Below are 25,024 nucleotides of genomic sequence, written 5' to 3'. Positions count from 1 at the left end.
TTTGGACTCAGAAATAAAAAAAAAAATTCTGGATGCGTAACATTATTTTGACTTCAAATCGGGATCAGTCCGGTATTTCGTAATTATTCAATCGGGCTCACAATTGACACAATATTTAGACTTGCCTTTCCTGTCTGATATGCGCGATATAATAGAGACTGGAAATGACAGTTCATACAATATATAACTTAAGAAAAATGATTTGCAAGTACTGTATAAAAAATGTATGTTTTTTTTTTCCTTTATGCGAATTCAAACGACCGCGATTTGCTGAAAATTGAACAAATCGCGATCTTTTCCGACCGCGATTTTAACCTGCTATACAGTATACTATGTTCATTTAAAGTCCGAGCCACTTTTTGTAAGAGTAAGGGTCAAATAAGTAAATGTAGTACGTATAGTAGAAAGAAAATTTAAATTTGATTCTAAAGAAGAAGTTGAATCTAACTCAAAACCTACCCCGCCCCCGAAATAGGATTTCATTGGCGTCGGAAGCTAATTGAAAGTTGGGGGGGGGTAAGTATATAAGAATTTTTTTTAGACCTTCACAAGCAAAACAAAAAAAAGTGGGGGGGGGGGGGGCTAAAGCTACGCAGGAATGTTCAATGTCTATACTAAGTCTATCTTTGGAAAGAAGTGGGGGCTAAGCCCCGCCCCCTTCCCCGGTTCCGAGTATTTTCAAATTTGGACAATTTCCTGGGGTTTATTTTGCGCTTGACAAGTTGTTTCCAGCCGGGTAGCTTGAATATTTATTCTATTGTTGCCCCCCCCCTCCCCACTTTCAAAAACGATGCTACGTCACTGTTCTCTCGCCTGAAAAATATAACACTACTAAAGTTATTTGTTGGATATTTTTGAATTACAGTTTAATTGTTATAAAAATGTTAAAGATTTTGAAACTAGTTAACCCTTATAAATTGGGTTGTTTTTCAGAACCTTCCACTGAACTGAACTTTATTTCACGACAGATAGTAACTGCTAATGCGCGTGATTCTAGGGACAGGGCTTTGCAAAGGAGTGAGGAGAGTTATGGGTAGGCAGGCGCGGATCCAGAATTTTTTTTCCAGGGAGGGGGGGGGGGCAACAGAGTCAAAAAAAAAAAAAAACCCAATCCCAGAAATTTCTTGACAAGCATAAAAAGAAGAAAAAAAACTAAACTTCCTCAAACGTCAAAATTCTATTTCATGGGGGTGGGGGGGGGGGGTAACTTTTTTCCATGTTTTAGTAACCTTGTTAATTCGAAGGGGTCCTAACCCCCCCCACCCCCATCTAGATCCGCGCATGGAAGGCGAAGTCGGAACCAGACTACATGCACCCAGGCATACTAGAAACACCTCGGTCTTTTTTCCTGATATATATATTTTATACTAAAATAGCACTTTTTAATAAAGAAAGAAATATCTTTAGTATGCACCGTGTTTGTCATCAACCAGGAGAGCTAAAAAAAAATCTAAAAACTCGAAAATTCTATTTGGTGGTGGTGAAGGGGGGGGTCGTCAATTTTTTTCCGTAATAAATTTTACTCATATGCCACTAAGTACATGACTTTTAATATATAAATTGACTATTAGTACTGCAACAAAAAGTGTAAGGGATGGGGGCAACAAGCCTTTTGCTGAACTTTTCCAGTAGTAAAAAGTTACGTTTAGGTAAATGTTTCGTGGCCACCCTCCCCTCTACCGATGAAACTTACCCCATAGGAGGTCGTCCACCCGGAAGTCAGTATATATATTGAGACTTTGGTGGTGTGATTGTATAATTTCCTTTTCGAGAATTTTTCACTCAAAAGGAGAAGCCACCTCTTGCCGGTGGGGAGCTACAAATTTGTCCTACGAGGCACTTATAGCCATTGAGCAGTGAGGGATTTTTTTTCGTGCCAGCACCTACTGCGACACGGGACCTCGGATAATACGGTCTAGATCTTATCCGAAGGACCGAAGGACCGAACTCCACATCCTATAATGGGATTCGAACCCACGACGTATTGGTCGACTCCTTACTACTGTACTTCGTGACTCTATAAAGAGCAGACGCCGTAGCCATAGTGCCACGCTGGCGACTGCATCCAACGGGGGGGGGGGGGGGGGGGAGAGAGAGAAGAGTCATTATCCATATGGACACGTGAGGATTAACTAAATGGTTAAAATGATTTAATTATAAAACACTATTAAAATGATATTATTTAAATATTTATTCATACAGAACCAGGGACCTATATACTAGTATATTTAAAAGATTTTAAAGAAAAAATATTTTAAAAAACTATTCGGGGTAGGGGTTGCTAGGAAGGGGCGAATTGCTATATATAGCGAGATTTCCCACTGAAGACTATATTGAAACTTCCCTGGGGGGAGTCCCAATGTATAGTCTTCCGAAGGAAGCATCACTATGTAGTCAGTCTTCCAGGGGAAGTCTTACCATCTAGCGAGACTTCCGAGGGAATGGCATGTATCGGGTACATACCTGAACTTATAACAAACATCGGTCTTTTAAAAATTTAAGTTTGATTAATAAAGTATTAAGACATAAAATTGAAAAAACTCGAATAACCCCGGCCCGGGTTTGCTTACCTAATTTTACCAACACTCTTAGCGAACACCCCTGCCACCTAGCGTTATAATGCGGCACTAAATTCGGACAACTTGTATTCGTCTTCATTGAATATGCTTCATTGTTTGCATGATTGAGTTAACGTTCGTAATAGTAATAATCATTTAAGAAACAGTATCGATTTAAAAGAAAGTAAAATGAATTTACAAGAATAAAGCAACATAGAAGTAAGGGCAAAATAAAGAAGGATAAAAGTCAAAGTGAAATGTAATGAAGACGAATATGAAAACAATAAAGTGACATATAATTACAATAATAACAAAGCATAAAGAAGTAGGCAGAATAAGAATAAAAGCAAGGTACATAGACTTTTGGCGGTAATTCCCTTCCATAGAATAAAACTGAATAAATCCATGTTAGTGTTGTTTTGACAAATGATGAGCAAAAACAATACAAGTACTTGTCCCCTTCCGGCATGTGTAATCTAATTCTGGTTCCAACTAAAATCATGCAGGGACCTATATACTTCATACTATATATATACTATATAGGTCCTTGCTAAAATTGAAAATGCAACAATTCCATCAAAAATCACCGATCGATGTGAGACAAATTCAAACTTGATCTACAACTCATCAAGGTGAAGTCACATCACAAGCACTTGTTTCGGAAATAAATTTTTAACCCATAGTATGATAATTATTATACTATGGGTTAAAAATTTATTTCCGAAACAAGTGCCTGTGATCGAGTCATATACCAAAAAATCATTCCAATATCTGCTAGCGTTTAGAAAAGAAGTGTGGAAACTGAAGCAAGACTGACAGACAGACAGACGGTCGGACGGACGCAACGGAAACCTATAGTCCTCTCCGGTTTCACCGGTAGGGGACTTCTACCCATCCGAATTCACTGGTAGTAAGCAAATAATTAAGGTCAGACAATACGTTCCCCAAATATATCTGTTTTGTATATCTTCATAATGTATGAAAAATATACAAAATCTTTACTGCTTTCTGTGTTCTAAACAGGTTTTTAATTGTTTTTAAAAAATCAAAACACTAAAAATGTGATTTTGGCAAATTATTTTTTTCCCCTTAAGGATAATATAAGAAATGCCATCCTCTGATATCTCACACAAATGCCTGGTAAGGTACCTCGATTTTTTGTGAGTGAACATATTAAAGTAGCAATTCTTCAATGAAAAAATCTGGGGGAAAAATTATATATTATCGAGGAACGCCTCGTCTGTCCAGAAATGCACAAATTTATTTACACAGATAATGCCCACGTGGTTGGTTCTAGTCGAGCTCGAACTACCAAATAAAGTCGGGATCGATCTCATTAAAATTACTTTTCAAAGTCGCCATCCGACCTCCATCACAATTTTTTGTCGGAGTTTGTCACAAGCCAACATGACACAACTCATAAGAGAGTAAGTAAAGAATCGACTGGGAAAACACTCATTATTTTAATTCTAATTTGTAAGCGCAAGGAATGATTCCTTGATGGGAAATGGAAGTGTGAAACGTTTCCGTAAACAGCTACGTCGAAAACTAAGTGTAGTATTTTTAGGTCACCTGAGTAACTCAGGTGACCTATTGCTATCCGTTTTCGTCCGTCGTCGTGCGTCGTGTGTCGTGCGTCGTGCGTCGTGTGTCGTGTGTTAACATTTGAACATTTTCAGCTTCTTTTCTGAAACCACTGAACCAATTTCAACCAAATTTGGTATACAGCATCTATGGGTGAAGGAGAACAAAAATTATGAATTTCATGGTCCCCGCCCCCCTGGGGCCTAAGGGGTGGGGCCAAAACCACTAAAATTATTGCAATCTTTAAAAATCTTCTTCTTTACTCATGGACATCGAGCAGGCAAACTGTTAGCATGAATGTAATAAGCATTGAGTCCTCTACCAAAATTGTGAAATTCATGGCCCCAGGGTCAGGGGTTCTAGTGCTAGGGCGGGGCTATATAGATTTTAAGTGAAAATGCATTATTTCTTTGAAAATCTTCTTCTCTGCTCCTAGGTATTAAATAAACTATCTAAGTACATAGTTATGATTAGCAAGAGTGCCTCTTCCAGATTTGTGAATTTTATGGCCCCAGGGTCAGGGGTTCTGGTGTTAGGGCGGGGCTCTATAGATTATATAGTGAAAATGCATTTATTCTTTGAAAATCTTCTTCTCTGCTCCTGGGTATTAAATAAACTAACTAAGTACATAGTTATGATGAGCAAGAGTGCCTCTTCCAGATTTGTGAATTTTATGGCCCCAGGGTCAAGGGTTCTGGTGTTAGGGCGGGGCTCTATAGATTATATAGTGAAAATGCATTTATTCTTTGAAAATCTTCTTCTCTGCTTCTGGGTATTAAATAAACTAACTAAGTACATGGTTATGATGAGCAAGAGTGCCTCTTCCAGATTTGTGAATTTTAGTGCCCCAGGGTCAGGGGTTCTGGTGTTACGGCGGGGCTCTATAGATAATAGTGAAAATGCATTTATTCTTTGAAAATCTTCTTATCTGCTTCTGGGTATTAAATAAACTAACTAAGTACATAGTTATGATGAGCAAGAGTGCCTCTTCCAGATTTGTGAATTTTATGGCCCCAGGGTCAGGGGTTCTGGTGTTAAGGCGGGGCTCTATAGATTATATAGTGAAATTGCATTTATTCTTTGAAAATCTTCTTCTCTGCTACTGGGTATTAAATTAACTAACTAAGTACATAGTTATGATGAGCAAGAGTGCCTCTTCCAGATTTGTGAATTTTATGGCCCCAGGGTCAGGGGTTCTGGTGTTAGGGCGGGGCTGTATAGATTATATAGTGAAATTGCATTTATTCTTTGAAAATCTTCTTCTCTGCTCCTGGGTATTAAATTAACTAACTAAGTACATAGTTATGATGAACAAGAGTGCCTCTTCCAGATTTGTGAATTTTATGGCCCCAGGGTCAGGGGTTCTGGTGTTAGGGTGGGGCTCTATAGATTATATAGTGAAAATGCATTTATTCTTTGAAAATCTTCTTCTCTGCTCCTGGGTATTAAATAAACTAACTGAGCACATATTTATGATGAGCAAGAGTGTCTTTTCCAAAATTGCGAAATTTATGCCAATGATCCAAGTATATATATTTATGATGAAGAAAGGTGCATCTAGCAAAATGTTATTTTTATGCCCTGAGGGGAGGGGAGGGGGGTACATAGTCTGAAAATAAATTAATGCCTCGAAACCTGCTCTTTGGTATTAATCAACCATTTTATGATAAAATTTGCAAAATTTTGAAATATGTGGCCCCAGGGTCAGTGGTTCTTTTGGGGTGAGGTGCACAACTGGTTATAAAGTGGAAGAACATTTTCTCTTTGTAACTCTGATCTACCACTGGGTATTGAATAAGTAGTCTAGAGTATTTTTAATTATGATAAGCAATGGTGCCTCTTTCAAAATTGTGAATTGTGAATTTCATAGCCTCTGGTTTAAAACACGAACCAAATTTAATTGTTTGAAAGTTGTTACACAATACTCAGGTGACCTATAAGGCCCGTGGGCCTCTTGTTATCATTAAAAAATATGTAGAGTCTTTTAGTAAGTTTTTGAAGCAACAGTCAGACATTCAATATGTATATATACACTGGAAGAAATCCATTTATAAAAATACGTGGATAATTTTTGCGAGACGGAGTTTAATAATCCCCATGACTGACGTCCAGAACAATACATGGCTTGATTTCGCTTCCCCTTGATTTAGCTATTCAGAATAGCTTGATTAAGCTTTTTTATCACACTTTTCTCAAATCATGAAATGTGTTATTATTCCCAGCATGCATCAAAAGTGGCATGCACCTTGGTGCAGTCACTGCAGTGATTCTCTACTTTGATTTCTTCTAAAGAATACAATGCATGTGTAATGGTTTGGGCCGTGGATATCGACCTGGATAGCTCAGTTGGTAGAGCACCTGATTGGAGATGAAGGATGCCTGGGTTTGATTCCCAGTCCTGCCATACATTTTCTCCTTTCCTGTTACAGATTAGGTGCCATTGACAGGGATAGACAATAGACATTAACTTTTATATTCACTCGTCCTTTGGGCAATTGAACTACAATTTTGACTTGTCTGAATGCAAAACTTGGTTGCCCAAAATTTTAAAAGAAGAAAATACCAATTATTGTATCGTAATATGTTGTTGTAAATATTAAAGAGTGACAATTTAATTTCTGTTTTGAGGGTAACTGCCGGAAAAAAAAATTTATATCGCGGTGATGCTAAATTTTGTTAATATGTGTAAACCACTTTCATGTCGCCTAGTTCCTGAAAACACACAGAGTACTGCAGGAATATTATTTTCTAAATTTCTTACGATTTTTTTACCCGAAATTTTAATTTTTTCCCTTAAAAAATTTAGGTCACGCTGAAGGGAAAACAGTTGTATTTTTTAAATCAAGGTACATCATGCACCGAGAATAACTGGTGTTCTTTATATTCCGTAAATGAGAAAATAAACTATTCTGTAATATCTATTTCATAATAAAATTGTAATATAAGTTGTCGGATTGAAAGTGTATTTTTGTGAACTACGAAGGAAAACAGAATGACAAAACCGATTTCTGAATAAAGGTATGATCCAGAAATGCTACCAAGGGATTCTGAATGTGAAAACAATGTCACGTTTTTGGCGTAAAACAAGTGTTCAATTTATTGTGTTGTTTATAAACTTATGTAAGATTTTAAAAAGTTTTTTATACGAAATATCTATACTTGCCCGATCGGAAAAGTACTTCGATAGTTATACCCCCCGCAAACGAATTTTAGTTGGAGTATATTGGAATCACCATGTCCGTCTGTCTGTAGACGAGATTTTGTCCGGACCATTACTCAGAAACTATTGGAAGGATTTGTCTGAAAATTTGTACACGTATTATTCACCATATGAAGGTGTGCACCTGATATTTTCATCTTGATTCGATTATTATTTTGAATTTTACTGGTGTTTTTAGCTCACCTGAGCCGAAGGCTCAAGTGAGCTTTTCTGATCACATTTTGTCCGTCCGTCCGTCTGTCTGTCCGTCTGTAAACTTTTCACATTTTCGACTTCTTCTCAAGAACCACTGGGCCAATTTTGACCAAACTTAGTACAAAGCATCCTTGGGTGAAGGGGAATTTAAATTGTTAAAATGAAGGGACATATCCCCTCGCAAGGGGAGATAATCAAGAAAAGAGAAAAATAGGGTTGGGTCATTAAAAAATCTTCTTCTCAAGAACCACTGGGCCAGTAAAGCTGAAACTTATGTGGAAGCATCCTGGGGTAGTGTAGATTCTAAATTCTTCAAATCATGACCCCCGGAGGAAGGGCGGGGCCACAATGGGGAATCAAAGTTTTATATAGAAATATATAGGAAAATCTTTGAAAATCTTCTTCTCAAGAACCAATGGGCCAGAAAAACTGAAACTTATGTGGAAGCATCCTGGTATAGTGTAGATTCTAAATTGTTCACATCATGACCCCCGGGAAAAGGGCGGGGCCACAATGGGGAATCCAAGTTTTATATAGAAATATATAGAACAAATCTTTTAAAATCTTCTTCTCAAGAACCACTGGGCCAGAAAAGCTGAAACTTCTGTGGAAGCATCCTGGTATAATGTAGATTCTAAATTGTTCAAATCATGACCCCCGGGGGAAGGGTGGGGCCACAATGGGGAATCAAAGTTTTACATAGAAATATATAGGAAAAATCTTTGAAAATCTTCTTCTCAAGAACCACTGAGCCAGAAAAGCTGAAACTTATGTGGAAGCATCCTGGTATAGTGTAGATTCTAAATTGTTCAAATCATGACCCCCAGGGGAAGGGCGGGCCACAATGGGGTATCCAAGTTTTACATAGAAATATATAGGAAAAATCTTTGAAAATCTTCTTCTCAAGAACCACTGGGCCAGAAAAGCTGAAACTTATGTGGAAGCATCCTGGTATAATGTAGATTCTAAATTGTTCAAATAATGACCCCCGGGGGAAGGGCGGGGTCACAATGGGGAATCAAAGTTTTATATAGAAATATATAGGAAAAATCTTTGAAAATCTTCTTCTCAAGAACCACTGGGCCAGAAAAAGTGAAGCTTATGTGGAAGCATTCTGGGGTAGTGTAAATTCTAAATTGTAGGAATCATGACCCCCGGGGGAAGGGCGGGGCCACAATGGGGTATCCAAGTTTTACATAGAAATATATAGGAAAAATCTTTGAAAATCTTCTTCTCAAGAACCACTGAGCCAGAAAAGCTGAAACTTATGTGGAAGCATCCTGGTATAATGTAGATTCTAAATTGTTCAAATCATGACCCCCGGGGGAAGGGCGGGGCCACAATGGGGAATCAAAGTTTTATATAGAAATATATAGGAAAAATCTTTGAAAATCTTCTTCTCAAGAACCACTGGGTTAGAAAAAGTGAAGCTTATGTGGAAGCATTCTGGGGTAGTGTAAATTCTAAATTGTAGGAATCATGACCCCCGGGGGAAGGGCGGAGCCATTATAGGGGAATCAAAGTTTTACATAGAAATATATAGGAAAAATCTTTGAAAATCTTCTTCTCAAGAACCACTGAGCCAGAAAAGCTGAAACTTATGTGGAAGCATCCTGGTATAATGTAGATTCTAAATTGTTCAAATCATGACCCCCGGGGGAAGGGCGGGGCCACAATGGGGAATCAAAGTTTTATATAGAAATATATAGGAAAAATCTTTGAAAATCTTCTTCTCAAGAACCACTGGGTTAGAAAAAGTGAAGCTTATGTGGAAGCATTCTGGGGTAGTGTAAATTCTAAATTGTAGGAATCATGACCCCCGGGGGAAGGGCGGAGCCATTATAGGGGAATCAAAGTTTTACATAGAAATATATAGGAAAAATCTTTGAAAATCTTCTTCTCAGGAACCACTGGGCCAAAAAAGCTGAAACATATGTGCCCATGGAAGGATCATGGGGTAGTGTAGATTTCAAAATGTCTAAATTATGATCAGTGGGGTAGGGTGGGGATGCATTATGTATAACAACGGGGAAATCTGGTAAAGAACAGAATGGTCAAAGCTTCTCAGGTGAGCGATGTGGCCCATGGGCCTCTTGTTTCATTTTTATTTTGTGGTTTTGTCCGGACTGTTTCTCAGAAACTATTGCAAGGATCAATCTGAAAATTTGTACACTTATTATTCACCATATGAAGGTGTGCACCTGGAATTTTCAACTCTTTTTGTTCATTTTTCTGCATTTTACTGGTTTTATTTTTTATTTTAATTGACTTGTTCATTTTGGGCTCATGTATAACGTTTGAGACATAGAATCTAGAATATCTGTACAAAAATGTGAACTACAGCTTAAAACTACTCATAAAGACTTAAAAAAAAAGAAACATCATCAAGTGTTAAAAACAGTTTTTACATTGCACAGAAGATAATGTAATTTCATTTGTCTCTTGGGAATAATGACTGGACATGCATCCAGTTAAAGATAAATTAATGAGTTCCGTGTGGGAAGTTGAACATTAAGGCATCTCATTATCAACCATGTGTTATCTCCTGGGAATGGGGCACAAGAATTAAAGATCTCTCTTCTCTTATTCTCTTAATTGTAATTTATTGTCTGTCAAAGCACTTCATTACTGGATGACCAGCTCTTTATTTTCAAAATGAATTTGATATAAAGTTATCAAGATTAGTTTGATTTTGTATAGTATGATTTTCTTTCAACAGTCTGTTTGCAGAGTGTCATTACATAATTGCAATATTTTTTTAATGCAGAAATAAAAAAATAATGTTACAATGGAATTACAATGTATTAGTATTGATGTTTCATTTGGTTGCACCTTTGTTTCATTCATTAAGAAACATGATGAGCAATTATATTTCACTGCAAATTTTTGTAAGTAAATTGTGAACACCTCTAGATCCATAAAGTATTTTTGAATTGGCACCTTCTCTGAAAAACTGAGCGGGGGGTATATGTCCCTATTGGACAGTTCTAGATTCACTTGCCCGAACTGACAATTTACTTGTCCCGAGCAATTGGACAACCATTAGTGTCGATCCGTGTTGACCACCCCTGGGATTGCAGGTGAAAGTCCTGCCAGGGGGTAATAAAAACTTGGGTTGTGTCTTTGAGGGTGAAGACCATTTAAGGAGGGAGGAATGTAATGGTTTGGGTCGTGGATATCGGCCTGGATAGCTAAGTTGATAGAGCACCTGACTGGAGATGAAGTGGTCCTGGGTTCGATTCCCTGTCCAGCCATACATTTTCTCCTTTTCTGTTACACGTGTAAAAATCACTCACCAAATTGCATCTCCAAGAGGTAGCTGTAGAACTGTAGTGTTATGGTTTTATAGATTAGTCTTTCACCATAGTGAAACATGTCCCATGATGCAAAAATTGTGCAATTTACGGAGCAAGATTTTCTGTTCACAGCTGGGAAGAACTTCTCAACTTTCCAGGAAAGGTAAATCATGTACCTTTCATTCCCTAATTCTAGACATATTTATTAACCAATCTGTATATTTTATTTACCTCCCAACCCTTTATTGTCATCTTGCATGATCTTGACAGTACGATAACCGATCAACTCGCTTGATTTGAACTTTTGAAGTTTCTAAAATCTAACAGACAGTTCAAATCAAGCTGTAGATTACCCTCTGTAGAATTGACTATAAAGGCTTGGGAGGAAAGATTGGTTAAAGAATGTGCCCAGAACTAGGAAGTAATAGTGCACAAAAATTCTATCACCATAAATTGCAACCTCTGAGCATTCCAGGATCTTTAGACTAGAGTTATGGTCAAAGACAATGTATAAAACCAAAACATATTGATCTGCAGCTACTTGAGAGACTTTGTACTTGTAGTTCTACAAGTTTTTGGGTGAGTGATGAGTGAACACGATCACTTTTTGAATTATTTAATTATCAAAATATCAACTCACCTTACTTTCAAATAGATATCGCAGAGAAAACTATACATTCTATTTCCAGTAACGATCTCATGTGAAAAAGATGGAAAATCATGTGCAAATCTTGCGGTATTTCTGGGGCAAACATAACATATACCAGTGCTTTCCCTTTATTTCAAAGTAAAGGGTTAGAGATCAGTTTTAACAGGCTAGGGGCTGAGGTTTATTTTGATGTTCATAAACAGAATCTCTGTGGACCTTACATCAATTTTTTATTTCAAAGTGGCATTTTCATTTATTTAATTTAAGCGGTCAATTTGGCCGGTAACCGGTTCTTAGGGAAAACACTGATATACATGTAATCACCATGTTGAATGTCATTGAACAAATCCTAACAAAAAATGCAAATGAAACATTTTATTAAGTTTAAGCATCAAGAGGAGAAATAATGACAATGATATATCAATTTATATCTATTGTCGATTGTACCTGTATATATCCAAGTGAGAGGGGGGGTCAGGTCAGTCTAAAGGTGGTCCAGACCCCCCCCCCCCCCCCCAGGTATGAAGCTCTAAGCTTAAAAGTCAACAACTACCACCAAAATGTAAAGACTCGCTGCTGAATTTCACATCAAGCATGTTGAAATTTAGACATATTGAGAATACCAAACAAATGAATTTATTGTTTTGTAAAAACTGAGCTTTAATATTTTGTTTTGATTACTTTTCTTTATACAATTTACACGTATTACCAAATGATTGCCATTTATTTTTTGACATGATTCAGGATTGTTGTTTTTATTCCTTTTAGTTTCTCTGGCATGTATGCTGAAAATGCCAAGAAAAATGACAAAGAAGCAGAAAAAATTCTGTCTACTGCCAAGTTTGATGCAAGATTTCAACTCTGCAACCAAGACAAGTATGTTTGTTAAAATAGTTGAAAAATACACTAGCTAGATTGAACATTGAAATGTTGATTATGGATTGGGTTATGGCTCTGTATCAGCAATTTTGATCAGTTGTTGTGTTTAGCTGTGTAATGGACAAGTATTCAAAATAATGATCTATAAATCTCTAAGCCAGGTAATTGAATGTTTTTTTCACCAAGTACCTAGAATAAGATAAACAGAACAGAAACATAGGAATTCTGGGAGGATTTACCCCCTCCCCCCCCCCCCCCCCCCCAACAAAAAAAAATGCACAAAAACACACAATCCCAGTCACATTTGGCTACATAAATTTAATTCTCGGGTTCCCATGCCAATTTTCCTTTAAAACAGATACATGTTGCAAAAATATTAAGCATGTCATGGTTAACAAAATTGAAATATTGATTACAATTAATTTAGTTAAGACTTAATATGTTCTACGTAGTACAATCTAACTTTTTGATCCAATCTTCTGCATTCTGAACACACTTTTTATAGAGCCTCCTTGCATACGTTGCAACCTGTGAACAGGAACTCTTATATGAAACTGTGGAATCATTTCAATTTGGGGGAGTTGATGTTAATGGAGAAGCAGCAAAATTTTGCTTGTTCTTGGGGATGTTATTTTGTAGGTTACTTGTTTATATGATAGGTTCAATGAATCACTGTTTACAAAATGAATGTTCAAGGGGATATAAATTTGTGGGTAAGGGTGACCCATCAAATCAACAGACATTGGTTCCTCACAAACAATGCCAATTCCAAAATAATTAGGTTGTTTGAAGCATTCACTTCCTATGTCTATTCCTTTAGTTTAACTAGTCAGGAACCACTTAAAATAAAAAAAAAGATAAAAAATAGCAAGCAAATTACAATATTATACAGACTTTATTATAAATATTCATGTAAATTATTGGGTTCTTTCAGGTTATGCTGGCAGAACTACGTGGATTATCACAGATGTATAAAAAAGAAAGGGGAGGATTATGAACCCTGTAACTGGTTCAAGAAACAGTATACCTCTATCTGTCCCAGCTTCTGGGTGAGTGGCAGAATAAAATTCTACTTCCCCCTCCCCAGCCCCTTTCATTCCTCTTCCCAGCTGTCTTTTATCGGAACTTTTATAACAATTGTTTTATACTAAAGGCCTTTTTCAAAAGAATTCAGAAGATATTTTTTTTATTACTAGTACTAATAATATGGTGCTTTGGAGTTGCAAGATATATGTCACCTCAAAGCAGCATGTAATTTATTTTAAAAAGCATACTTTTAAGTAATTTTGTACATATACATTACAATTCCTCCACTTTCTCCATCCTTAATTGCTGTACTTATGTTTGTGATTGAGTTAAATCTTTAAAGCGTTGAATAAATATTTTGTATTTTACAGACTGAGAGATGGGATGATGCACTAGAAAATGGAGCGTTTCCAGCCAAGATATAAGAGTGATCAATTAATAGTGACATTTTAGTAATACATAAATTCCACCTCCATTCTCAGGAGAGGTTATTTGACCATTTTGTTTGGGGATGTAAAGCAAGCTATTGAAAGTTTATTAATAAAACTTGATACCATTGATGGATTCTTATTGCTTATTTAATAAGCTACTAAATAAGACAAAAGGTTAAGATCAGATTTAGTACAATTCTCTGTCATCCTTGGACTTTCAGTAAGGAGTGGCATTCTCAACGTTACGTAATTAGCATCTGAAATTTATACAGCCTTTTATTCACTGATAAAATATAGATGAGACAGAAATTCGAGGGAATGTCAACGAGTGTAGCAAGATCCAATGGTAGCGTTTTGTACGACAAAGAGGTCTGTCATCAACAATTTAAAGTTGCTGATGTTAATAATTCATTAACCAATGAGAATCTGTCATCATTTGAGAGACATTAATTATGCAACGTCGAGAATACCACTCCTTATTGAAAGTCCAAGGATAACAGAGAATTTTACTAGAATGGTTTATAAAAGCTGTTTATTGATGGATCAGATTAATGAAGCTGTGTTTGATTCATATAGACCTTGTCAGAATTTGTCCCATATACTTGTAGCAAAAGGAATAATTCCTGGCACATCAAAAGAATTTGCACTGAAAATTACTTTCCTCCATTATAAGTTATTACATCTTTGGGTTTGTAGGGCATCCATCCAAATAATAAGGTAATCCATTTAAAAAAGTCTCTAATCTAATCTAAAAATGTAACATGTTTCAACCATGTTAGACATGTACCCGTATAACTTTATAATGTAGTTACATGTGTATTAAATTTACTCCTAATTCAGTTTTGAATTCATAACCTTGACCTATAAGTTGACTTACTGGGTGCTTATCAAAAGTTTAGACATTTAAAAGCCATATCCGCCGCTCCAGAGGAGACAGCATTTCAAATGCATTGCTTGTGACAAGACCTCATGGATTATACAGTAAAAACACCTTTATAGCAAAATTGTTTATAATGAAGTGAATGTATGCTTACAATGAAGTGATTTTCATTCCCCATGACTTTATTATGAATTGTAAACTTAACGGATATAACGACTTATGTTATAATGAAGCAAAATCACCTATTCCTGGCATCTCATTATAAGAGTGTTTTACTGTATGTATTATGATATTTGACCCCAGGACCTTATCTTGAAATTTGATGCAGTTTAAGGAACTTTTCCAATTTTTTTTTTCTTAATTCAAAAATTAAAATCTATTATATATGATGGACAGATGAGACATGACATACAGACAATACCGTTACAATATGCCATAATTTACTGCATCCAGACAACAAGACACCAAAAACCAGGGGACCACAAATCATTTTACCAATTAGCAGAATCTCAAAGACACCAATAACCATGGACATTGTGAAAACAAAAGCCAAATGATGATAATTTATTGTGATTGTCACAGTGTGAGACTGTGTCTATATCACACATGGATATGTATAACAAAGTTATCACATTCAGCAACCACGCTGAAGCAACAGAATGAGCACATAATAAAATTCATGTATAATAACAATATTCCTTTCTCTCTCTCTCTCTCTCTCTGACATGGACGGAATTTTCACAAGCATAACACACATCACTAATAAATTATTGCTACACACATGGCAAAAGTAGTACTGACTTCAAAAGTCCACAACCTTTTGAACTAATAGCATTTCAACAGATGTAAAGAAAAAAACATTACTGTCATTCTTAATGATATATTCTCTCATTCTAAGGGTTGGCAACACTAGCCATTAATTCTGAGTATCTAATTATCACATTTTCATCGCTGTTTACCTTACAAAAACAGTAAGTAACATGTTACAAACCATGTTCTCTTCTTACATTAATCAACAAAATAAATACAATCTCTGCCATTGATACTGTCCACAGATCTATGTGTTCTACTCAACTTCAGATCTAATGCATATAAAACTGGATACCAAAGTAAGCACGTATTCAAAAGAAATTCTTGAAACTACAAATTGCCCTCAATTTAAAAATTCTGGGGATATGGGTAACAGCAGCATTAAATCAATATTTTCCCAGAATGTCTTTTAAAAAAAAAAAAAAAAAAAAAGATTTATAAGTATCAGTTAAGTCCATTTCTTTTTCAAAAGATTCTAAGGTAGTCTACAATAGGTCTAGCAAAGAAAAGAATGCAACATAAAGTGAAACAGTCTTGGAAACGATGTGAAATCTGGAAATATTTCATCCCAGATTATAATAACAGCACAAAATTCATTCACATATATGAAAGGAATTGTGAAAAAAAAAAACTTGATAAATTGTCTACAACTGAACTTTCAACACAATGAAGAAATGAGGTTATCAGCACCACTGTTACAAAAAGTAACTAAAAAGATGTAAGAACACATGATTTTTTGCCAAAAAGGTGCATTTTAAATAATTTAAAAACAAACAAGACTTGTTTTTGCACCTGCTTGGTAAATTCTTTACCACCATGGTCTCTTTTTAACGTGACATATTTCAAAGCACTAATCTGTCAACTGCATCCTTCAGTAGCATACGGTACAATATATACAAGTTTATATGGAATGTGAGCAGTTACTAGTCATTGTAATCTTAGTTATTTATCAGTAAATATGACCATATGCTTCATAAATAGATGTTGCCAGATGAGGTTGACTAGGATTTATACTCGATTAATTCAAATTGGACAAAGTAGATTCCCATATATTGTATGTGTCTATCTGATTCTTGTAATGGTAATTGTAATAATATTCAATATTCAATCTATACTACACGAAATATACTGGAATCTTTCTGCACTTAATTAACAGAAATTTAATGGGTTCTTGAGAGTTGTTGGCAAATTAATTATGCAGAATTCGACACACGAGGGGCAGGTCTTGCTTCTCAGTTCATCATCTCCTGTTCTTGTGGGCCACTACACTGGTCTTTGGTCTCAGCTCTGGAAAACAATTGTAAGAAATTTGTATAACAACTATACTGAAACATTTAAGAATGTGTAAAACAACAGTTACTGCCCCTGACAGCAGGTGCCCTTTATCTGATGTGAAACTCACAGTCAACATCACAATAAATCTACTGTCTTCTAAATAAGCTTCATTGATACGTATATAAATGTATATTTTGTGTATCCCATATCTATTTCTAAAACTTAAAAGCTATGTTCTACAAATTGACAACAACAAATTTCTTCCAACACTACATAGGCCTTTCAACTAATTTTTCAAGTTGCACTTATGGTAAAAAACATTGCATAGATAAATTCATAGGTACATGAAATTATCAAAAAATTAATAACTTATGCATACATTTAATTACATCATTAAAAAGTTTAATTATTTATAATTGACTTTTCCGATGTTGTGTTTTAAGGATAGGTAACTCAGGTGTGAAAAATGACCAACTTAGTGCCGATTTATCAGTTATCGTTTATAGGAATGACATATAGGCTGCTTCGGCATTGGTATTGTTATGTACACAAAAGGGTTCCTCACATTGTTTTGTACACAAAAGTGTTGACCATGAGAAAGAGAATGCCTTCACTCTACCTGAAATAACAGGGTCACATGAATTGGGAACAGACTATATTCAATATTTTTAACTCTCTTTGACGATTATTATGAAGAAGAAAATTTAATGTCATGTTTTTTGTGTGCACGCTTTTTCGCTTCCTATATAAATATATATATTTTTACAAGTAAATGCAGCAATTGATCATCTTACTTGTGTTACTAAGCACGAACGGGAACGACCGAGTATAAAAATTTAATTAGGTTAGAACTAAGAAGGAGGGTAGATTTCACTTTTTATTTTAATTAAAACTTTTAATTATATGTAGTGAAATGGTGTCCGCAACTATACAGTAAATAAGGTTAACATTGGTGATAAATTTTAAAACCACAGGATTCTACTGAGAGCAAAGAAACACTTGGGAAATGCTAAAAACTGCCTTGCGTGTTAACAGTTAGATACCCCGAGCCTGCTCTCAACATGTTTGAGCAGTGAGTTATCGTTCATAAAACTGACCCCTAGCGGCAGTTGAAAGGCCTACACTACACACTGAATGGTATTTAATAAAAACATTTTGTAGCAAAATTGATATGTCTATGAATAAAGGTCCATAACTCACACAAAATGTAATTTAGTTATGTACTCCATTCATTTCATTAACTTTCAATTCATGTGTTAAATGAATAAATAAATAAATAAACACAAGACTATTTTACATTGTAACTCTGTCATCTTTGATGATAGCATATTGTCCATTCTACAGATTACATTTAAGTTTGTGTTATTTATAATGATAAATTCATGTAAGTGTATATTTATCTAATTGATTACATGTAAGTACATAATGATTTAGTTGATTATATTGACTTGGTTGATTACAAAGGAGTTTATAAGATTACTACTATACCTTGGTTGACAGGTTTTCCCTGCTGGGCCTTCTTTGGGTCATTATACTGACCCACCACAATCTTGTCATTGGTCAGCTGTATGTCCTGTTCCCCTGCTTGGTTACTGGGGATAAATATAAATATTCAATGACCAGTTCAAAAGAAAAGTGTGTACAATAATACTAAGTGATAACTATTGTACCATTAAAAACCTCATTTTTAAGGTTTACGTCCCAGTAAATACCTGATGATGGAATGTTTTTCTTTCCTGATGATGTCTTTGTTGTCAGTGAAGAGTATGGTGTGATAGGTCTGAGGGGCGTCACAGTTAGGGACGATGCCTTTAACCCCCGACCTCACTGGCTGTAGCATCCCATTGTACACAAGTAGATCGTCAACCAACAGCTGAAAAACACACAAAAAAATCCCATCTCTCATCTCTATATACTGTAAACCTACTATTATTTTCAACATCTTTCATTCATGATTCTTCAGTTTGGAATCCATCTGTGACTACTATTTCCTGGCCAGGCAACACTTTACATAATTACAAAGTTGAATAATTGGTTTGGAACTAAAAAATTTTCAGGTAAAGTTAATAAAATTGTGAAGATTTCTCGCTCGTGAATGCAATTTGAATCATAGTTTTGTAGCTTAATCAAAAGAATCTGAAGACTTCCTGTCTTTAATCTTCAAATAAAGCCATCTTTTACTACTTCTTAGATTGATCAAATACTGTAAATGTATTACAACTGGTTGCATATTCTTTTTAGCGCATTTGGTGGAAAGAAACTCTCACTAATTCAAGTAAGTTCAACACTAAATGTCTTACATTTATATACATAATTAAGAACATTTAGAAATGTGCTTAATCAATTCTGAGCCAATTGTTCGAAAGTCAATTTCCATTAAATATTGTACATGCTAAATACACGTATAATACATTTACAGTATCTCTCTCTGTTTGTACAGTTGTACCTTTTCGATCTGATGATGTACTTACAGCTATATCCTTGGCTCCTCTGTTTGGATTTTTGCTGTAGTTCCAGATCTTTATCATAGACACTGCTGTAGGTTGGTCAAATATCACATACACACGATTTAACTGAAATATAAAAAAAAATTTCTTTAATATATTGAATTTTTATCTCCATCATCAACTCATGAAAAGCTATTTAATGTGAAGATGCTATATGCTTGGTTATAAAGTAGTAGATTTCTTGCTTACTGTAGTTGGTAAGATAGGAGCTAGCCACATGTGTCTGCCGTCAGTCGTACTGTTTACTCCGTCTATGAGCTTGTCTGGTGTTCTGACATCATTCTGTACATTGGAGAGGACATTCACGCTGTCTGGATAGGCTGCTATATCTGTTACAAAAACAGGAATGACTTTCAAGTGTACAATACATCAAAAGGTTGAATTGTGATTCCAGAAATACATAATTTGGACCAGTCGTGTAATGTGACAATTCAAATTAATCTGTACTGTTAAATATATATATGGCTTGGATTAAAAAAGAAAAAACAGTTTAGCTAAGACACGAAGCAGATGTATTAAATGACATGAAATCTTACTTGTTTCTGTCAACTCTAGTTTGTTGTGACTGGCGTCATACATCTCAATCCCATTCAGTCCCACATAGTAAGGATCTCCCCAGGTGGAAATCAGATGTAACTGGTAAATAACTTCACACAGTCAAGGAATGTTACACATTAGATCTCTGGATTAATTTAGAATCAGAAAAAACATGTAAATATGACAAGAGATATTTGTGAAACACTATTGCTCCCTTCTCCAAATGATAATTAGGAATTTTTCTAAGTCAAAAGGGCATAAATTTGTACAAAATTGATAAATTTACTCAAAACAGAACTTGACCTAGATATTCTTATGATAAATCTATATACCAAAATTCATTTCAGAATGTACAACCTCTGTGAAGAAAATGAATGGAAACTGAAAAAAAAATTTAAGTCCAAGGGGGATAACTTTGTCCAAAACTGCAAAATCGTACCCAAAACAGAATTTTACCTAGATATTCTTATGATTAAACTGTATACCAAATTTCATTTCAGTAAGCTTAACTTCTGCGAAGAAAAGAATGGAGGTTGAAAATTACTGGAATTTTTTTGAAGTACAAAGGGCATAACTCTGTCCAAAATTGCTGGATCTTAACCAAAACAAAACTTTATTTTGATTATATTGCTTATATTTGCAGTTTGGGCATCAACAGTTCTAACTGATCACCAGTAAGCAGCTAGCAAAAGGATACAACCACAGGGCATCTGTACTGACTCATATTCACCATCATCTGTGACAGAACTCCTGTGTAAAAAAAAAAAAATTAGATAAATTCTGATATGTCAAATTCAGCAACACTCTGGCTACTGAACACATCTATTACATCTATTATTTTAAATACAGATTATATGTGTACATGCTCTTCAAACACTTCTGGGTACAAGAATTCCTTCCATTACTTGCTTGAGAATACTGGACTTCTATTCTAACCTGACAGAAGACTCCATCTTAGTTTCTGATGTGGGAGGTATGGCTGGTTTTTGCTGGGCAGCAAACACGATTTCCTGAGCAAAGTCAAAGTAACAGTACCCTGGTCCCTTTCTAATGAGGTAACCATCGGGGGGAGACACCTGTTTACCGTCAATCTTCACATGGACAATTTTAGCCTGAAAAAGATAAACTGACATTATATATTCTCATGGGTCATATATTCATAGTAAGAGGGACTAAAATGGCTGCAACTTCTGAAAGAGATCCATAATTCCTCAAAAATTTTGTTCCTTGCTGTCAAAAAAGTAATGAAGTACAGTTACTGTAGTAGACATTTAATTAATTTAAATGTAACATTCAAATAATGGAAATAACAACTCCCTTCCACTGGACAGCAATGGTCAAAATTTACATTATAAATTGCATAGTTAATTTACTTTCCCCTCTGCATCAGGTGATTAATAACTTACACCTCTGTATGTGTCCTCAGGACTTTTGTTGTAGTTCCACACTCTCAGCCCCGCCATCATTACCGAATGACTGAAGTTTACCGTCAGTGTGTGATTCTGGCCTTCATTGAACGGAATCAACCACATGTTCTCATCAGCACATGTCACATTGTTACCATTGATTACTCTGTAAAGGGGATTCAGTATTGATTCAGTGTGATCAGACAGATTGTCTGACTGTATTTACATGTAAAAGATATCTATATTTACTCTGGATCAAACAGTACGAGTGTGGAATTTACTTAATATCCCTCTATACAGTGTAGACACAAGGACATTGTCCCATTTTGCAAAAAGCAATACTTGTAAAATAAAATTACTCAATTTCATTCAAATATTGATGAACTTTATTCAATAATTATTCTGTTCAATCAACAATCCATTTGGAACTTCATGTCCTCAAGATTTGATGTAAAGAGTTAGTTTGCAATACTAATTACTAACTTGAAATATGGAATTCATGATATAATCTGCCTATAGCAAAACAATTTGAAAATCCAACTGAAAACTGAGCAATAAGAAGGGTATCTGATTTATAACATACTTATCCAGTGTTCTGTCGTCCCGTTCGTGACCTGGCAGGTGATGGAGATCACAAGGAGTGGCCTTTAACATGTCCAGAGAGACGGGAAAAGCTTCTCCATCTTTTCCTAGAACTTCCAGTCCTGTCAGGCCTAAGTAATGGAGATCACCCCAGGTATCTGTGAAGTTCAGTTGGAGACCTAAACCAACAACAAAATCTTAGTGTTTTATGGCAATATTGAATAAAACACTAAAAATAAACATTTTTTTTACTATTTATAATACTAGAAATAAACATTTTTTTTAACCATTTATAATACTAAAAATAAACATTTTTTTTACCATTTATATCTTGCACTGCTTCATAACTGTGCTTTGTCTATCAGACATTTTTGTTGATAATCAGTCTTCCATTTTTTCAAGTCTTCAAAAGGACTTACTCTTTCCTTTGAACACAATGACATCTCCCTTTGACTTACATTTTCTTTTGAACAAAATAACACCCCTTCTGACTCAATTTTTTTCCTTTGTAAATGATGACACCTCCTTCTGACTTACTTTTTCCTTTGAACACAATGACAGCCTCCTCAAGCTTACTTTTTCTTTTGAACACATCCCCCCTCCCCAACTTACTTTTTTCCTTTGAACACAATGGCAGCTCCCTCAAGCTTACTTTTTCCTTTGAACACATCCCCCTCCCTAACTTACTTTTTTCCTTTGAACACAATGACATCCCCCTCTGACTTACTTTTTCCTTTGAACACAATGACATCCCCCTCTGACTTACTTTTTCCTTTGAACACAATGACATCCCCCTCTGTGACCATACTGGTGGCTGGGCGGGACGGGATTGAGGCTTCGTCTTCTTTCTTCAAATTTCCCTGAGCTCGAGTGAATGGTCGGTCCTAAGTATGCATAAAAAGAACCTTCAATCACAAGACTTAACATTTTCACTTAATATATAAAATTATATTCTGTTTAATTTTGCTATAAAAGTTTAATATATAAAACATTAAACATGTTAAAGGGATTCTATCTAAAATATAAAAATAATGTCTAAACAACTAAAGGATGAAATCAGAATTTACAACAACCATAAACAATAGGCAGATCAGAAGGCAAGATAGTGAGAAATTATTCCTCTGAAACAATAAGCATTTCTTATCTACAGTGAGAAATGAATTAGGCCCCAGTGTAGTATGACAACACAGTCTGTTATTTGTACCTTTTTCACATTAGAGGGTCCTGCCTACAAGCATTAAGCACAAGGAAATATAAAATTTGGGAATTTGGAAAGTACCATTTGCATTTATAGTGCACACTTTTTTCCTGAAATGTTTATCACAAAAGAAGGGCAATTATACTTTTTATGAGATGTGCATCTCTTTCCATTTCAAATTGATCATTTATTATTCCATTCTTCAACCCTTATGTGCTATACTTGCGACAGGTATGTAACTTTTTAAAAATCATGAAGAATTGATGGTTTAAAACATGTTGAAAATCTTGATAAAAAAAAACGTAAAATACTGTTTTATGCTAGGTGCTTAGTTTTTGCTTTCGTAAGATGAACCTTGTACTAGTAACATACATGCCCTTGATTAAAAAATATTTTTTAATCACCATTTATGGTGTGCTATCTGTACATTTCTTTAAAAATTGTCCAATTGTGATGGAGTGTTTTATTTTCAACAAGATGCATGAAACACAAGTGCACATTATACATGCAATATGGAAGCACTGTATTTCAAATCAGTATATTTTTCTTATCAAAAAAGGTACCAAACATTACTTTAGAACAAGAAATAAGCTTTGTGATGTACAGCTACAGTTTTTCAGGAAGTAACAAAATTTACCTCGTCACTTCCAGCGTCAGCTGTACTTGGTCGCTCAAACGGAACGTCATCTGGTTCCGTGTCATCTAACATGTCACCCTCGTACGCATCGTCGTTCTTAGACACCGCCTCCAGAATGTTCTCATCTGTTGTGAACAGGATAGTCTGAAAAAGATTCCATTTACACTTCAAATGATGCCAGTGAATTTTGCTCTGAGAACTATGCTAGGGATGGTGAGATGATGAAGTATTTTTGTATTTTAAATATGCAAGCCATTTTTTACAATTTTATTTTCAATTTTCATATCAATAATACCCAGTAAACAGGAGTCTACAGGGAAAGCCAAGGTTCACCTCTCCATAGAAATATGTGTTGTTCTTACAGACTTATAAAACTTACATCCCCGAATGCCTCAGTCCCGCCCTCTATCCCTCCACAAGCTCGGGCGATCTCTCCTATAAATATCACATTGTTGTCCAATTTTATTTCCACATCCTTAGCACCACGGTATGAGTGAATACGAGATTTATTGTAGTTCTGAAAATATAATAATAGAAACTAGTAATCAATCACACAAAACATTCTTAATTCTGTTAAATCTGATCATAAAAAAATATTTATACACAAGGTTTGTGGTCACATGGGTTTCATGAGTTCTTAGGGCTATAACATACCCAATCCAATCATGAATAGGAACTCTTGACTAATATGACATATATTTTACCAGTTGGTAAGGACTCTTTTCGTAAATGGTTCATGATTTCATACATCTAATACACTTATCACCTACAGTGGGACCTGAACTTATATAGAGAGCATGGATTTTACTTTTGTTATGGGGTTATCTGTATATCCTATAAATAGTCTGCCTGCTGATGTCCAAAAGAGTCCAATATAATAATATGACAAACTCAGAGACATAATATTGTGGCAGTAAAAGGCTATCAATCAAAGAAAGATCTTTTAAGCTTTAACAAATATTCTACACAAAATCACTCCTTCAGTATAAATAGCTCATACCCATATTCTCATAAGAGCTATCTGGCAAGGTTTTTCCAGTGTGAGGTAGATGAAGTGGTCTCCACTAGGACTGAAGGGAGCTAACCACATGTGGACATCGTCTCTTGTACGATTCACCCCGTCAATTAAGTTGGTCACAACTCGAGGGTCTTTTTCATAATCCTTCAGAATATTGATATCCAGAGGCTTGGCTGTGATCTGTAGTAAATACAAAGGTTATCAAAAGCTCAACTTCCTCAAGCTCCTTGATTCAAACAAAAAAGAAAAGAATATTACCCAACACGCAAAGTGGATTGAAGATTCTCTAATTTCTTAGTTAATAAATCTCTATTGTTCATCATATCTTTATATACG

General features: G+C 35.3%; 2 protein-coding genes across 2 annotated transcripts in view; one reads left to right on the top strand and one right to left on the bottom strand.

Moving 5' to 3' along the window:
* Positions 1 to 3,866: 3,866 nt before the first annotated feature.
* On the top strand, positions 3,867 to 13,967 carry LOC134228763 (uncharacterized). Its single transcript, XM_062710456.1, has 4 exons — positions 3,867 to 3,985; positions 12,271 to 12,378; positions 13,316 to 13,430; positions 13,779 to 13,967. The coding sequence occupies exons 1-4, from the start codon at positions 3,966 to 3,968 to the stop codon at positions 13,830 to 13,832; spliced, it is 297 nt and encodes a 98-aa protein (XP_062566440.1). The 5' UTR covers positions 3,867 to 3,965; the 3' UTR covers positions 13,833 to 13,967.
* Positions 13,968 to 15,954: 1,987 nt separating this feature from the next.
* The window catches only part of LOC134228776 (katanin-interacting protein-like), a 38,922-nt gene continuing 29,852 nt past the window's right edge, over positions 15,955 to 25,024 (bottom strand). Inside the window, 14 exon segments of the mRNA XM_062710470.1 lie at positions 15,955 to 16,815; positions 18,292 to 18,395; positions 18,516 to 18,676; positions 19,275 to 19,376; positions 19,500 to 19,639; positions 19,847 to 19,957; positions 20,545 to 20,597; positions 20,784 to 20,959; positions 21,254 to 21,419; positions 21,837 to 22,014; positions 22,602 to 22,719; positions 23,671 to 23,814; positions 24,050 to 24,187; positions 24,671 to 24,868. Coding sequence (XP_062566454.1) covers positions 16,769 to 16,815; positions 18,292 to 18,395; positions 18,516 to 18,676; positions 19,275 to 19,376; positions 19,500 to 19,639; positions 19,847 to 19,957; positions 20,545 to 20,597; positions 20,784 to 20,959; positions 21,254 to 21,419; positions 21,837 to 22,014; positions 22,602 to 22,719; positions 23,671 to 23,814; positions 24,050 to 24,187; positions 24,671 to 24,868 — 1,836 coding nt within the window. The 3' untranslated portion in view covers positions 15,955 to 16,768.

Source organism: Saccostrea cucullata, unplaced genomic scaffold (genome assembly GCF_032062105.1).
Source record: "Saccostrea cucullata isolate Sc308-1 unplaced genomic scaffold, CSIRO_AGI_Scuc_v1 ctg155, whole genome shotgun sequence".
NCBI classification, from domain to species: Eukaryota; Metazoa; Mollusca; class Bivalvia; order Ostreida; family Ostreidae; genus Saccostrea; species Saccostrea cuccullata.
The sequence above is the reverse complement of the archived record's forward strand: the minus strand, read 5'-3'. Positions and strand labels throughout refer to the sequence as shown.